The sequence below is a fragment of the Lutjanus erythropterus genome, chromosome 16, assembly GCF_056507025.1.
Source record: "Lutjanus erythropterus isolate fLutEry1 chromosome 16, fLutEry1.hap2, whole genome shotgun sequence".
NCBI lineage: Eukaryota > Metazoa > Chordata > Actinopteri > Lutjaniformes > Lutjanidae > Lutjanus > Lutjanus erythropterus.
Genome location: NC_139332.1, coordinates 23767621 through 23781674, shown reverse-complemented (window position 1 = coordinate 23781674; position 14054 = coordinate 23767621). Strand labels below are relative to the sequence as shown.

The 14054-nt window shown below is 37.7% G+C and overlaps 2 protein-coding genes and 1 non-coding gene across 4 annotated transcripts; all 3 read left to right on the top strand.

Annotated features, from left to right (window-relative positions):
- The first annotated feature begins 3978 nt into the window (after window positions 1-3978).
- On the top strand, window positions 3979-7578 carry limd1b (LIM domains containing 1b). Of its 2 annotated transcripts, XM_084739293.1 has the most exons (7): window positions 3979-4131; window positions 4326-4427; window positions 5626-5693; window positions 5807-5869; window positions 6141-6271; window positions 7221-7272; window positions 7375-7578. In XM_084739293.1, exons 1-7 carry the CDS (start codon window positions 4098-4100, stop codon window positions 7456-7458), a joined length of 534 nt encoding a protein of 177 aa, XP_084595419.1. In that variant the 5' UTR covers window positions 3979-4097; the 3' UTR covers window positions 7459-7578. The 2 variants fall into 2 exon arrangements, with proteins under 2 accessions (XP_084595419.1, XP_084595420.1); XM_084739294.1 differs by lacking the exon at window positions 5626-5693 and having other exon boundaries at window positions 4101-4131.
- Window positions 7579-8957: 1379 nt separating this feature from the next.
- Window positions 8958-13414, top strand: nrm (nurim). Its single transcript, XM_084739083.1, has 4 exons — window positions 8958-9159; window positions 10689-10882; window positions 11062-11238; window positions 12474-13414. Exons 1-4 carry the CDS (start codon window positions 9009-9011, stop codon window positions 12789-12791), a joined length of 840 nt encoding a protein of 279 aa, XP_084595209.1. The 5' UTR covers window positions 8958-9008; the 3' UTR covers window positions 12792-13414.
- Window positions 9453-9525, top strand: trnak-cuu (transfer RNA lysine (anticodon CUU)). Its single transcript has one exon. It is a non-coding gene; the product is annotated as a tRNA-Lys (tRNA).
- Window positions 13415-14054: the final 640 nt, after the last annotated feature.

Sequence of the window (14054 nt, the reverse complement as noted above, 5' to 3'; positions counted from 1 at the left end):
AAATAAACATGCAAATAAACAGGGGTGAAATGTATTTTTTCCCCACATACCTTCCTGGTTACCAGCATCACCACCCACAATCCCAAATATATTTTTAGTACTTGACAGGTTGGCTAGCTAACTATATTTCTGCAAAGCTAACATTAGTTGGTCTGTGTGATGGTAGTGGTAGGTCTGTGTAGCTAACGTTAGCAGTATTTAAAGTAGGCTAGTTAAAATTGACCTTCATCCGTGTTGAAAATAAATTTTGAACATGGTTAAAAATGTTGCTGTAGGACCTGTAAAAGTCATGTAGTCACATCTTAAGTAAGCTGATTTTAGCCAGATGTGAACTAACTAGCTAGTCTACATCAATTGTTAGCTAGCTACTTAACTAGTGTGTTATTCTGTAGCAAAATACTAGCAAACTAGTCAATTAATTTAGCCTACATCAATTGTTAGCTATGCTTATGTAAATAAAATGCCAGCTAACTAGCTAGTTAATCTACATCAATCGTCAATCATCAATCACTTGAGATGTGTCACTTATACGGGTCCCATAGCAACATCTTTTAACTGTCTTCAGAATTTGTTTTTCGTTTCAACATAGACGAGCCTAACATAGCACATCTTAGTGCAGGGTGCAGTTTATTTTTCCAAGGATGTTGAATTCGTGGTCTGCTCTACTCTGACTCTGACTGGCTGGTACTTGTTGCCTTGGTTCTTCTGGGTGATTGGGTTGGGTACGTTATGGGTAGGTTTCAGAATTAGGAGTGTGATTAGGTACGGTTAGGGTTAGAATATCAGGCTAAGCCAATCAGGGGCAGAGTAAGACGGGATATGCCATTGGAGGAAAAAATATTGCATAACTACAGGGCATTGAAAAAGAGAAAGCTGACCGAGGTTCCGCCAAGAACCACGCTAGCTCAACTGTCATTTTAGCACCAAGCAAAAGGGGCGGGACTTAGGGAAAGTCAGTTAGCTACAGCAGTAAAATGCTATATACGCGTAATGCAGCAGTAATATTATCTTGAAAAGATAACTCATATATAATAGTAAAACACTGACAAGGACCATTTATTGCACATACTTGGGCTACATTTGTACTTTACTTTTTACTTAAATAAGGTTTTAGATGCAGGACTTTTACTTGCATTGGGATATTTCACAGTGTGGTATTGGTATTTTTTTTTTATTTAAGTAAAAGATCTGAAAACTTCTACCATCACTGTGAAAATGGTGTGTGATAGCAGGTCTAGGTCAATACTGTGAATAACACTCCCATGTTACAGAGGCTCCCTCCTGCCTCCACATGCCTCCTCATGACGCAGACATTCCTGCAAAGAAACATACCTGAGGGCAGAACTACTCACAAACACACATCAGACTTATATTTGTGATCACTTCAGCTGCTCATCACCTCACTAATTTGACTGTAATTTTAATGCAAAATGCCTAAAAATAACTTTAAATTAAATACCAGCCTATTCTTTTAACCCCTATTGCCTAACTTCAGGAATATTTCTCATAAACTGCTAATTTAAATCACAAAATTAAAGAAAACCGAGTGATAATTGGTAAAAAGCTCACACCTTTTATTATCGTTCTGTCTTTCTGAGAGTACTTTGATACCCCAAACACAAGCACACACCCCTATACAATCAAACACAAGTGACAGCGGGTGCTTTTTGTTGAACCAGTCTGACAGCCTGCAGAGTGGGCGGTGTGGTGAACTGAGACAGCTTCACCGAGCCTCACAAGGGACCTCAGTGAAGAATCAGCAGCTGTCACCCTCACCCCCCCTCACCCTCACCCATCCCCTCCCATGTTACTGTAGATCGGGACATGCAGCCAGACATGTGCTGCAGAGAGTATCATGACCACAGTTTCTTTTCTGGAGTTAATTAGAGTTTTTGGCAGATAAACACCTTTAACTCTGAGCTTTTAGTTTACTGTACACCAAGTTGGAGACATTAGTGTGCAACAGGTCACGTGGCGTTATGACTAATTGTTTACTGCTTCTGAAATAGACTAATAAGATTGTGAAATGTTTAGTCAGTTGTCAAAATTATCCAAGAAAATTCTTTTTATTTTTGTCATCATGTTTGCTGTCTTCTTCCCGGTCATTTTACCACAATTATCTATGGTATAAATAGAAATAGAACAATGAAAAAAGGAAAAATCTTATGTAAAACTAATTAAAACAAGAATAAAATGCAAAATACAGGCAACCTTTTCAAACAGAAACACACTGGAAATGTTCAGTTACGACCAGTCCTGCTCACTCAGAGCTACAAGGAGGTTAATACAAATGCCAGCATTTATTTCCAGCTGTTATTTGGACTGGTCTGATTCCAGGTTACGACATGAACAGGCCACATGAGGGCAGTAACACAAGATATATGAGCAGTATCAGGTGATCGTGTGGTTTTAGGGCTCTTACACAGACAGATTAATGAAGAATAAATCAGCACTTGTGATCATTATTTCATGGACACCTCAGTGGATTTTGGATGCTGATGACTGAAAATAGAAAATAGAAATAATAATGGTGATGAGGTCACTAAGTTGCTCTCTGGTGACTAGATGAATGCTGTGTGTGATATCCTGGACTTGCAATGCAAATGCAAATACTGTTTATGGCACTGAGTTGCCTGTTTGTTGTTAAAGTGTTTTGCATATTTACACATTTTGATGAGTGAATATTTTTTTATGATTGTTTCTGAGACATATATCTTTCCTAACATAACATAACAACAAGAGTATTTTGGTAACACTCATTTGGCAAAAAAAAAATAATTATTTGCTTTAATTTACACTGCCTGAAAAAAGGCACCACCTGGATTTAACTAAGCAAATAAGAGCCTTCCATTGGATAATTTCTGCAGTGATTAATATGTTTCAACAGGTTATTTAACTGATGCACTGAGTGGCTTCTTATTTCAACCATGACAGAAGACGTATCCTGTGGTTGTGGAAAAGATGTTACTGTTTCAGAACGGTCAAATTATTGGCCTGCATCAAGCAAAGAAAACAACTAGGGAGATTGATGAAACTACTACAGCTGGGTTAAGAACGGCCCAACACATGATTAAAACCTGGAAGGATGGTGTTGAACCATCATCTCTGAGGAAGAAATGTGGTAAAAAACAAAACAAAACCCTGAATGATGTTTGGTGAAATGAAATCCTAAAAAATCGACTGTAGAACTGTTATGTTTAATGGTGAAAGTAAGAGTATTTCCACACGTACAATGTGAAGCGAACTCAAGGGACTGGGACTTAACAGCTGTGTAGACTTAAGAAAACAACCAGGACAAACTTTTTCCCTTCAAGAGCCAAAACTGAAACTTGCTGTTGGGCAAAAAAAAGCACACCCCCGATGTGTTTTATAGTTATATACTATACTATACTTTCTGCACAAAAAGTGGATTCACCTGTCTGCTCACATTATGAAAAATAATTAATAATTAGGGATCCTAGAGATTTCCTGTCTTGTCCAATAAAGACTTTTGCTTCTATTGGACAAGACAGGTGAAGGTAGACAGGAAAGGTGAGAGACACAAAGGAGACAAAAAGGAAGCTGCTTGCATGTTGCATTAATAAGAATAACATATAATAATTTTCTGCAGAGCGAGTACTTTTACATTTGATACTTAAGTACATTTTGCTGATAAAAGTTCTGTACTTTCATTGATTTTGAATATACGAATTTTACTTGTAACCAAGAAAACTGATTAAGTGAGCTGTTTTCTTTGCACAGGAGTGATTTCAGTTTTGAAAAGCTTAGCGACATTTTTCACACCCAGGTCTTATGATGACAATACTCCTCATTTCAATAAGAAAATGTACATCGTTTTAACTCAGGTCCAGTACTTGCAGTATTTAAATTCACCTGTATAGCTTATGCTTAAAGATTCTAGTTGGCTTCGCCTGTTGCCACCCACTCAACCAGCCACCCTGGAGGAGTCAGGGGGTCTGCAGACAGACCAAAAGCACCGAATGCACCACCCATAAACCCATACAGCAGCTCCCCTTACAGCTGTCTGCATAAAATTAGACCCCCAGACAGTCACAGACTCCAGCCGGCAGAGACAACTGGGAGAAATACTTCAGGAGATGGACACAAGTTGTACTTCAAGCCTTTACTTCGGTAAGAAATAATCTGAATATTAACCTTTGTAATATTTACTGGTCACCAGCTCCAGCTCTCTGTAGGTCGTTGATTCTTCAGCATGCGTGTGTGCGAGTGTGTTGTCAGTCTGTACAGTATGTTTCAGTGGATCAGGTGTCACAGCGACCAGTTCTTTGTGTTTCTTCTTCATTGTATGTGCGTTGTGTATTCAGGAAGCTGTACAGGATGCAGTAAAGCAGTGTACAGCGACGACAGAGCCTGCCGGGCGATGGGACGTTTATTCCACGTCACCTGTTTCACCTGCAGCGTTTGCAGTGAGTCCTCTTGATGCTTTGGCAAAGTTTAAAAATGTGAATATGTGCCTAAATAAAATGTTTATTTCATATTTATATCTAAAAAAAAAACCCTGACTGTTATATTCCACTTCTACATGGCATATACTGTTGACCTGCTATCCTGAACTTATTTCTGGGGACCCACTTTTTAAAAATGACATCATGACCCAATACACAACAGACCTTATCAGTTAATGATTTGTAAGTTAATGTGAGCATCATCTTATATTAATTTGACTCCTGTTATTGAAAACATACAGTGCTATATATACTATATATACAGTTATAGGTCATCATGAAAAAAAAAAAAAGACATTTTAGCCTACACTGGAAAAAGACAGTTCTTGGACCAACTAAAAAAAGAATTCAATTGGTAACACACAAATCAATTAAGTTTTTTCAAACCAACTTGAAAAGTCATATGAACACAATCGCTTTAAGTTAATCTGATCGCTTTCAAATCAACAGTTTACATAAATACAACCTAAATTTAAAGCAGGACAACTTGAAACTTTTGAATATTCCAACTAAAATATTTGCTTTGTCCAAAAGTAAAATTATTTTCCAACCTAATAATATGATTTCAAGAACGTATTTATTAAAATTAAGTGGTTTTTTCCAGTTTGTTAAGTATAATTAAAATAATTTCTAATGTCTGAATGACTTAACGCAAACTTGACTTAACATTAGCTGGTTTCATTCAGTGAGTTTACTAAAACTTAACCAATACAATTGAACCAGTTCAGGTGGACCACTTTATATATAACACAAGACCTGCAAGCAGGCTGTAGCAGGATCCAATCTAGTTGAAAAAAAAAAAAAACATTTCTAGAGCAGAAGACCAGACGCTGTTGACCTGAAAGATTAAAATGTCACAAAAACACACTCATCAGCCTGCTGTTCATGAGTGTAGTGTCAAATAAAATATGCAAATGCAATTTTGGATTTGTGACAGCACTAGAGGTGAAACACTATGTGCTTTAATACATTAGCTTAGTGAACACTGAAGTAAAAAAAAAAAAGATGGTGGGGAGGGGGGAGAGGGAAAGGCTTTGACAATTACATTTGAAATTTGAACTTTATTCTTTTATAGGATGTAATAAAATATCATTATGTTGACAAATTTTACAGTGTGGAAAGTATCCACCTTGTTCCTTGTCCTTTATTTCATGTTTAGGTAAAAAGCTCAGTGGTAAACCATTTTATACAGTGTCAGGAAGAATCTATTGTGAGGATGATTTCTTGGTAAGAATATCCTGTTTTATCATGACCTTACATGCAAAAACATAATTTGTATCCACCTTTCATAACAAACAACCAGATATTTAATGGGTGAATTGTTCTGTTATTTAATATAGTACTCTGGAGTTCATCCATCCCCAGAGGTGTGTAGCAGCTGTGGTCAGTTAATCATGGACATGGTGAGTATATATTCATTTACTGTGTGCGCATGTGGTGCATACTGTTACAAGTAAAAGTCTAACAATCAAAATTTTACTTAAGCACAAAAGTATTAGCATCAAAATTACCAAAAGTAAATGTACTCTTTATGCAGAGTGACCTATTTCAGGATTATATACAGTATTATGTTACTTAACTATAATTACGCCTTTAAGTACAGTACATGAGTAAATGTACTTTCCACCACCGATGCTCACACTGTGTAAAAAATAGCTAATTTTGTATTGTCAGGTCTTGCAGGCTCGAGGGAAGTCCTACCACCCGTCCTGTTTTCGCTGCGTCGTGTGCAGACAGAGCCTGGAGGGTCAGCCCTTCTCTGTAGACGCAGACAGCGGAGTTTACTGTGTCAGCGACTACCACAGGTCAGTTTGTTGCACAGCTACAACTATAACAACAAGCCAAGTCCTTTAAAGGGATAGTTAAAATTATTTGATGTTGGATTGAGTGAGGTAGCACCAGAGAGGAGCGCCAGCATGGAAGATGAGCAATGTACTACTGAGGATAAGATCAGCAACAAAAGGTATCTTAGCCATTTAAAAATAGGTTTACCTGAAAAAATCTAATTAACTTTAAGTGTACACTGTATTTAGAATATTTTCACCACTTTACTTTGCCATTTCTGTCAGAAAGCCTCCATTACATAAGCCAAATATCACTTTTTCCAAACCAACCAAACTCCATAGGAAAAATCAGTCATTGAACACAATAGTTGCTGGTCTACTGCTGTCTCGATCAGTTAATTTGTTTGTGTTATTGTGTGACTTTGGTGTTTTAAAAGGACAATTCAGCTTCACCGACGTCACAAAATAATACAAATTAACTAATCAGTCAAGGCACCAGTAAACCAGTGACTCCTCTGTTTTGCAAGGTAAAATTAATGATTTCACCTATGGAGTTTGGTTGATTTGGAGAGACTGATATTTGGCTTGTATAACGGCAGCTTCCCATTGAAGAAGGCTGTCTGACGACAAAGTTAAGTGGTGAAAATATCCTAAATATAGTGTGGACTTAAACAGATATTAATGTTTTTGAGTGAAACTTTTTTGAGTGGGTAAAATCTGCACAGTACATTGCTTAGCTTCCTGCACCTGATGCTTCTCCAAACTGGTGGCATGTCGACCACCATCTACTGTAGGTAATAAGGACTATGGATAAGTACCTCATACAACCATACTTCAAATAATCCAAACTATCCCTTTAATTCACACTCCAGACAAAGATGAAACCATATCCTGCCAGACAGGCTGCACACGAGATCAGTCACACCCTGAGAGACTTCACCGTTCAGTTTCTGTTTTTTCACGGTTTCAGGGTACGAGCTCCTCTGTGTGCTGCCTGCAAAGCGCCGATACTGCCAACTGAGGTGAGATTAATTCATTAAATTTATTTAAAATAACAGCAATCAATATTTTTTGTTTCTGTGAAATTATCCTGACAATTTCACTCCATTTGGTGATTGTTTCAGGGGTCTACAGAGGCTATTCGAGTGGTGTCATTCAACAGAAATTACCATGTAGAGTGCTACAGTGGTGAGGTTAACCTCATTTGAGGACAGGAGAAGGTTTATGTGCACTTTTCTTTTCTTTTTTTGCTGGACTTGTTTTGTTTTGTGATAAATCTGTAGCAGTTTACACAATTTTCTGTCTGCAATAAAGTCGCTGCAAATAGATCCTGAGAATTGTTTTGTGCTCCTTCTTGGGCAATGGTTCCCTTTAATATGTTTAATAAACTGACCCACATTTTCTCTTTATTCTACAGAGGCTCTACTACATGCTTTAGTGCAGTGGTGGACAAAGTACTCAACCCCAGTACTTGAGTCAAAGTATAGATACTCCTGGTCAAATATTACTCAACTACAAGTGAAAGTCGCTCTGTCACAATTTTACTTGAGTTAAAGTATTAGAGTACTTGGTTTTAAAAATACTTAAGTATTCAAAAGTACAAATTACAAAGTACATTTTCTAATATCAATACACACTGTATTGTTTTCATGATGCATTTACAGAAGCTTGTAACTCTCTGAAACCATCCAATGATGCACTGACTTGCTTGTAGAACCACTCTGCTACACAAAGCCTATAGAAACACCTATAAAAACTTCAGCATAGAAATGCAATCAAAAACAAAAAGGACAGCTATTGTCATTTTCTGATGTAACTGTATTAAAATCACTGCATAAAAGCAGATTGAAGCCAAGTGTAAGGAGTTCTCCAAGTCTGTTAAATAACTGAGATTTCTTTCTGGCTTCAGAGGCAGTATATATACATGAATTATGCTGTATTTTTCACCCCGATAAAAACAATCCAACTTTAAAAGCTACCTGGAATAATGAATAATTATAATAACATGTTGAGATTTAATTTTGTCTTTCTCCTGCTGTCACCATTACCGCTTTTTGTTTGAATGAAAGAGGGAGAGTTTGCTTGTTCTTGTTACAGAGAGCACCTGGATGACGTATTTCTGCTTTTACATCAGTCCCATTTGAGAGGAGCTACTGTGATTGGTTTCCTTCTGTGAGGAACACAGCATGTGACCAATTGCATTTTAGAAAAGAAAAAACAGCAACAGCTGATTTCAATGATGTGCTTAGTCAAAAAGTAACAACAACCTTCCTAGAAATGTAGTGGAGTCAAAAGTACAATATTTGTCTTTGAAATGTAGTGGAGTGAAAGTCAGAAGTTTAAAAAAAAACAAATACTCACGTAAAGTACAGATACTCAAAAAATGTACTTAAGTACAGTACTCAAGTGAATGTACTTTGTTACTGTCCACCACTGGTTTAGTGTAATGAAGACATCTTTTTTGTTGTCTTTCCACAGTATGTTTTAAAACCAGAGTTGTAATTCTAGCCTGTTCTACATGTGCATATATGAGCAGATATTTTAAGTATGCATTATCAAACAGTGGATGAAGTTTAGGTTAGATTTAGCCTATCAAATCCCACGAAAATCCCAGTTTGCACAGATTTAGTTACTTTCCCCCACTGGTTGTACCGCACAGCAGCGACACCGTGTGTCAATAACCGGAAGTGCCACAAACTGCCTCCCGGAAGAAACTCAACTGGAAGTTGTTGCTAAATGAAGATAAACGCTGATTGAAATGGCGTCAGTCACGGTCCGTGGCTGGGCTCTCTGCACCGTGTCTCTGATTAACTTTACATTCGTTTTCATATCCGGGACAGACTTCATTCGGTTTATTTCGTTTCGACCCATTTACCACAACATCACCGGAGAGACGACCCTGTGTCAAGGTAAGAGCTGCTGGAAGGAGACCAGCAGAGGTGGAAGGTAGAAAACTTCAGTGGAGGAGTTAGCAGTGAAACCTGGCTAATATGAGGTGATTTTGAGGACTTGACTCGTTACACTGTAACTGGAGGTGTTTTATAACATGCATAAAATTATGGTTTATATTAAACAAAATTCCTCATATCTCAAATGAATAAAATAAATTAGTTTCTGTAGTTTTATGGAATGGAAATGGAATAGTGAATGCATGAATTGAGAGGACCCTTGATATTGCAAATTGAGACCGCTAGAGGTCAGTGCCCGGCTAGCTCAGTCGGTAGAGCATGAGACTCTTAATCTCAGGGTCGTGGGTTCGAGCCCCACGTTGGGCGAGCAACTTTTTCACTGTTTTTTTAATGGCGCCAATTTTTGTATTTAGTGTGAAGTCAGTACTGTATGATCATCGAAATATCTAATACTCTTTTCTGAAAAATTTTTGTACGGTTGTACCATTCTTGGTCACACCACTCATAACGGTTCATATTAAAGCTGCTTTGCACTATTTTCTACCTCACGTTGTAGGCTCATATATCATATTTGCTAATATATATATACTTTTTTAGATTTATTTATACCATATAATGTATCCTATAACGTATTCTACCCAGTCTCTTTAAATAATGTATCTCTATATCTGTTTTCATTATCTATTATCTGTTGTTTATTTTCTTGATTAATTGATTAGTGTTTTGGTTCATTAAAAGTCAGAAAATGGTGAAAAGACGAAAATCTCAAGACAATGTCCTCAAATGTCTTGTTTATCAGTTTATTGTTGTAGAGGACTAAAGAAACCAGAAATTTGAGATGCTGAAATCAGATAATTTGGACATTTTTTTATTTTAAAAATGGATCAAAGCGGCCTAGTTGTTATATATTTTATTTGCAGCTCTGTTATATAATTATCTTGTTCAGTATATTGTATACTTACATTAATATGTACACTGTGCAATCATCCTGTGCAATAATATGTATTCACACATTGAGCGCATCCTGTGAATTTGCTCCTTGTATTCTGTGCAACTCTGTATCTCTGTCCATTTATCCATTTTAGTAGCGATTTAGGACTGATTTTCCCCAGTGTGGGATAAAGTATCTAGCAACACAAGTATTTACTAGATACCAGAAAAATATGAATTGTTAAATTTAACTTTTATTTAAATTGAACACAATGAGAGTGGTAAGGAGAATCAAATCTGCAGTTGTGTTATAGTAAAAGACTTTGTGGTGTGATGGTACTAAATGGTCCCGGGTTGGGTATCATGTATAATTGCTGTGGCATGTTTAATGCTTGAGTGCTTGTAAACAGTGCTTGTGTGTTCCTCGTGTCTTCATGGATAACAGTGTGCTGGGGCTCATAGCAGCGTGCAAAAATGAAATAAAGTTCAGTCAATGAACCCTGCTACTGTCTCCAAATCACACTTAATGTGAAGTTTGGTTGTTGTTCATTTATAAGTGACCTTTTTCCTCTTGTTCACATCATGTGCCCACACCTCAGACTCTATACCGTGGTCGGTGGCGCTGCGGGACAGCTCTGTCCTCAGGTGTCTGGTTGTGGATGTGGGGCTGCTGGCTCTCTTCACCACACAGCACAGTCTGCTCGCCTGGACACCAGTCAAACAGGCCCTCCAGTCAGTGCTGGGGGCCCTGAACAGGACGGCATACTGCTTCACCACGGCTCTGGCTCTCCAGGTACATCAACGTAGACTCTCATAGTGTGTAAAATGCTGCTTTTATCGCCATAGTGAATAAAAAGTGATTAGTTATACACTACTTGGTTATTTCACGGCACTTTGCAGCTAAAGTTGAACATGTTTTGGGCTTTATATTGCATGTTGTTGCAGTATTGTTCTCTGTCCTCCTGTGTTTAGGTCATGATGCGTTACTGGCAGCCTGTGACCAGCGCCCCCTGTCTGTGGTCAGTGCGTCATGCACCTTGGAGTGTCTGGTTCCCTCTGCTCTGCTTTACTCTGCACTTCCTGTGCTGGGCCATCATCTGCAGCATCCTCATGATCTTTGATTACCCAGAACTGATGGGCATCAAGCAGGTAACCAGAACTTCATTAGTGGTACTTAAGACATTAGAGCACTTATCATTACTATATTTTTAATACATTTTCAAAATATTTTGGGGGCATTTTGCCTTTATATGAACACTGAGTGTTGTGATTACAATATATACAATGTATATTAACTTTAGATGTTAAACAAGTGGTGAAAATTACATTTTGCAGAACAAATATTCAGTTGTTTAATAATTTTTTCTTTTCTTAATCAACTTAATTAACTCCTTCATGGCAGCCATATTGACATGAAATGGTAGGGTAAACACAGGTGTCACCAATGATACTAATTAAGATTCTGTTACACCCTAGAATTAACCTTAAACCAAGACTTGAGTGGATTTAACTTGAGATGGATCGAGCGAAATAATCAGTTTCCTTGAAGAAAGTTCAGGGACAGACTTGAGATTTCACGTTTATGATGCGTTTCTTATTTATTTCACTCCAGATCATAATTTGGCCAAGAAGTTTTTCTCAATGGAGGAGAAATTGGAGTGTCTCTGCTGAACCACCATGAATAGAATAACTAGGTTGCTCCATAGGTAGCTAGCAAGCAATACAACATTTATTTAATTTTTGTGCTAGCTAGAAAACAATGTATCATTTTAATAGTTTAGGCAAAAAAAAGCACTTTTAGAGGACATACTTTGACAGGCACATTTGCCCCCAAGGATTACATCGCAGCCATTGCAGCTTGTTTTGTGGCTGCCGGCTAAGGTGATCTACTGGACGAATTCCAAAACCTTTTGAGTAAGTACAAAAGGTTTTGGAATTGGAAGTTGTTTAGACCCCAAAATATGTAAAAAAAAAAAAAATAAATAAAAAAAATAAAAAAATAGGACTCAGGTTTAAAAATGTTTGAATCTGAGTAGCATAACACAATTTACAGGAACAAGCCGCCACAGCTGAACTTTCAACCCCAAATTTTGTACACCAGACAAACCGGATCAGATCAGATGAAAGCATAAAGAGGATCAACATTTCAGTTAATTCAGCAGCTAATGCACTCAAAAGCTAACTCAGGAATCCATATTCCTCATCCAAGATTAATATCCTCATTTTGATTTGGTGCCAAAACAGCAACATGACATTTTAATAAAGAAAACCTGGAGTGTAACAGGGCCTGACAGTGTAATCTGTGACAGTGATTATGAAAACCTCTAAAATGTTCCATAAATAGATGCTGCAGCTTAACCTAATTCACCTCGCTGCTCCGTCAGGTGTATTACGAGTGTCTCGGTTTAGGGGACCCCCTCTCTCACAAGTCACCTCGTGCTCAGCGCCTCCTGTCTCACCTCCGCCACCCGGTGTGCCTGGAGCTGGGCGTCGTGCTGTGGCTCCTGCCGGCCTTGTCCCTGGACAGGCTCCTGCTGGCGGGGACTCTGTCGACCTACCTGGCCCTGGCACACTCTCTGGACAAACAGGATTTAGCCTACCTCTGCGTCCACTTAAAGCGCAAGATGCTGATTCTGAGCGAGCCACACCGGGGCAGCGCCGACACCAGCGACCGGGACGACAGCAACCACAAGGACAAGTGATGTGAAGGTCGTCTCGCTGCTGTGATGTGAAGCTGTCTTCATGTTGTGTTGATGAGCCTGGTTGTCTGATGTGCTGAATAAGAACAAAACAAACCCACTCTGGACATTTAAAGCTGATGGAAAAAGACCACTTTCAAACTTGACACTGCAAGTTTCTTTTCGCTTCTTATGCATTTAAGAAAGGGAGAGTTTTATTGCAAGAGTAGATTTTTTTTTCCACCATTTGAAAACACCTGCTTCTACTAATGAGAAAGAATCTGTGTTTTCTTTGTTTTTGTATTAAAGGTATAGTTTGGATTATTTGAAAAGGGGCTGTACGATGTACTTATCAATAGTCAGTGTATTACCTACAGTAGATGGTAGTAGAGAAGTAGAGCGGTGCACCAGCATGAAATCTAAGCAATATACTGTTGTGGACAGCGTCAGCAACAAAATGTATTTTAGGCAACTAAAAAAGGGCCCACTTTAAAAAATCATTATCAATTTAAATGTACACTATATTTAGAATATTTTCAAAGCTTTAGTTTGCCATCAGACAGTCTTTTCCAATAAATATTAGCCAAATAAAAGCAAAACATCGCTGTCTCCAAAGCAACCAAACTCCATAGGAAAAACCTGTAATTTTACTGCCTCAATCTATTTCTTTTGTTTTATTTATGTATGTTTTTTTGTTATTTTGTTTGTCATTGTGTTACTTAAGTGAATCTGAACTAACTTCAAACTGAAAACAGCTGAGTCTGCGATGGACCAGCAGCTCCCGAGTTCTGAGAGGTAAAATGATTTTGACAATGGAGTTTGGTTGGTTTGGAGAGAACGATATTTCACTTAAATAAGGCTGTCTGATGGCCAAGTAAGGTGGTAAAAATATGTAAGGATCACGTACAGTGAGTAGGTCTTTACTGTGATATATAAACCCCAACAGGACTATACATTATCCCAATATTTGCATGGTTACTTACCAAAAACAAAAATATTTGGCATGGCACACATTTATGTGACACAAAATATTAATTTTAAAATGATTTTATGGCTTTATTTTACAATATTGATCTTCTAACTGTACATTATCCTGCTTGTTACATGGATATGTACCACAAAAAAAACAATAATCTGTTACAAAATATTAATTTTGAACTGATTTTTTTTAGTGATTTACCAACAAATTTATTGATCATCCAGAGTCTATGATCAGAGCAGTTTCCATAGCAACAGTCTGCTCTTCATAACAACCGTCTGTTGTACAGAAATAACAAACCTTGGAAT

What these genes read in the sequence shown, in the direction of transcription:
- nrm (XM_084739083.1), top strand. Translation starts at nt 9,009, where the DNA reads ATGGCGTCAGTCACGGTCCGTGGCTGGGCTCTCTGCACCGTGTCTCTG. An exon ending in AGAGACGACCCTGTGTCAAG is followed by an intron (nt 9,160 to 10,688) that starts GTAAGAGCTGCT and finishes CCCACACCTCAG; the next exon opens with ACTCTATACCGTGGTCGGTG. An exon ending in CCACGGCTCTGGCTCTCCAG is followed by an intron (nt 10,883 to 11,061) that starts GTACATCAACGT and finishes TCCTGTGTTTAG; the next exon opens with GTCATGATGCGTTACTGGCA.
- limd1b (XM_084739293.1), top strand. Translation starts at nt 4,098, where the DNA reads ATGGACACAAGTTGTACTTCAAGCCTTTACTTCG. An exon ending in GTCAGTTAATCATGGACATG is followed by an intron (nt 5,870 to 6,140) that starts GTGAGTATATAT and finishes TTGTATTGTCAG; the next exon opens with GTCTTGCAGGCTCGAGGGAA. An exon ending in CGCCGATACTGCCAACTGAG is followed by an intron (nt 7,273 to 7,374) that starts GTGAGATTAATT and finishes TGATTGTTTCAG; the next exon opens with GGGTCTACAGAGGCTATTCG.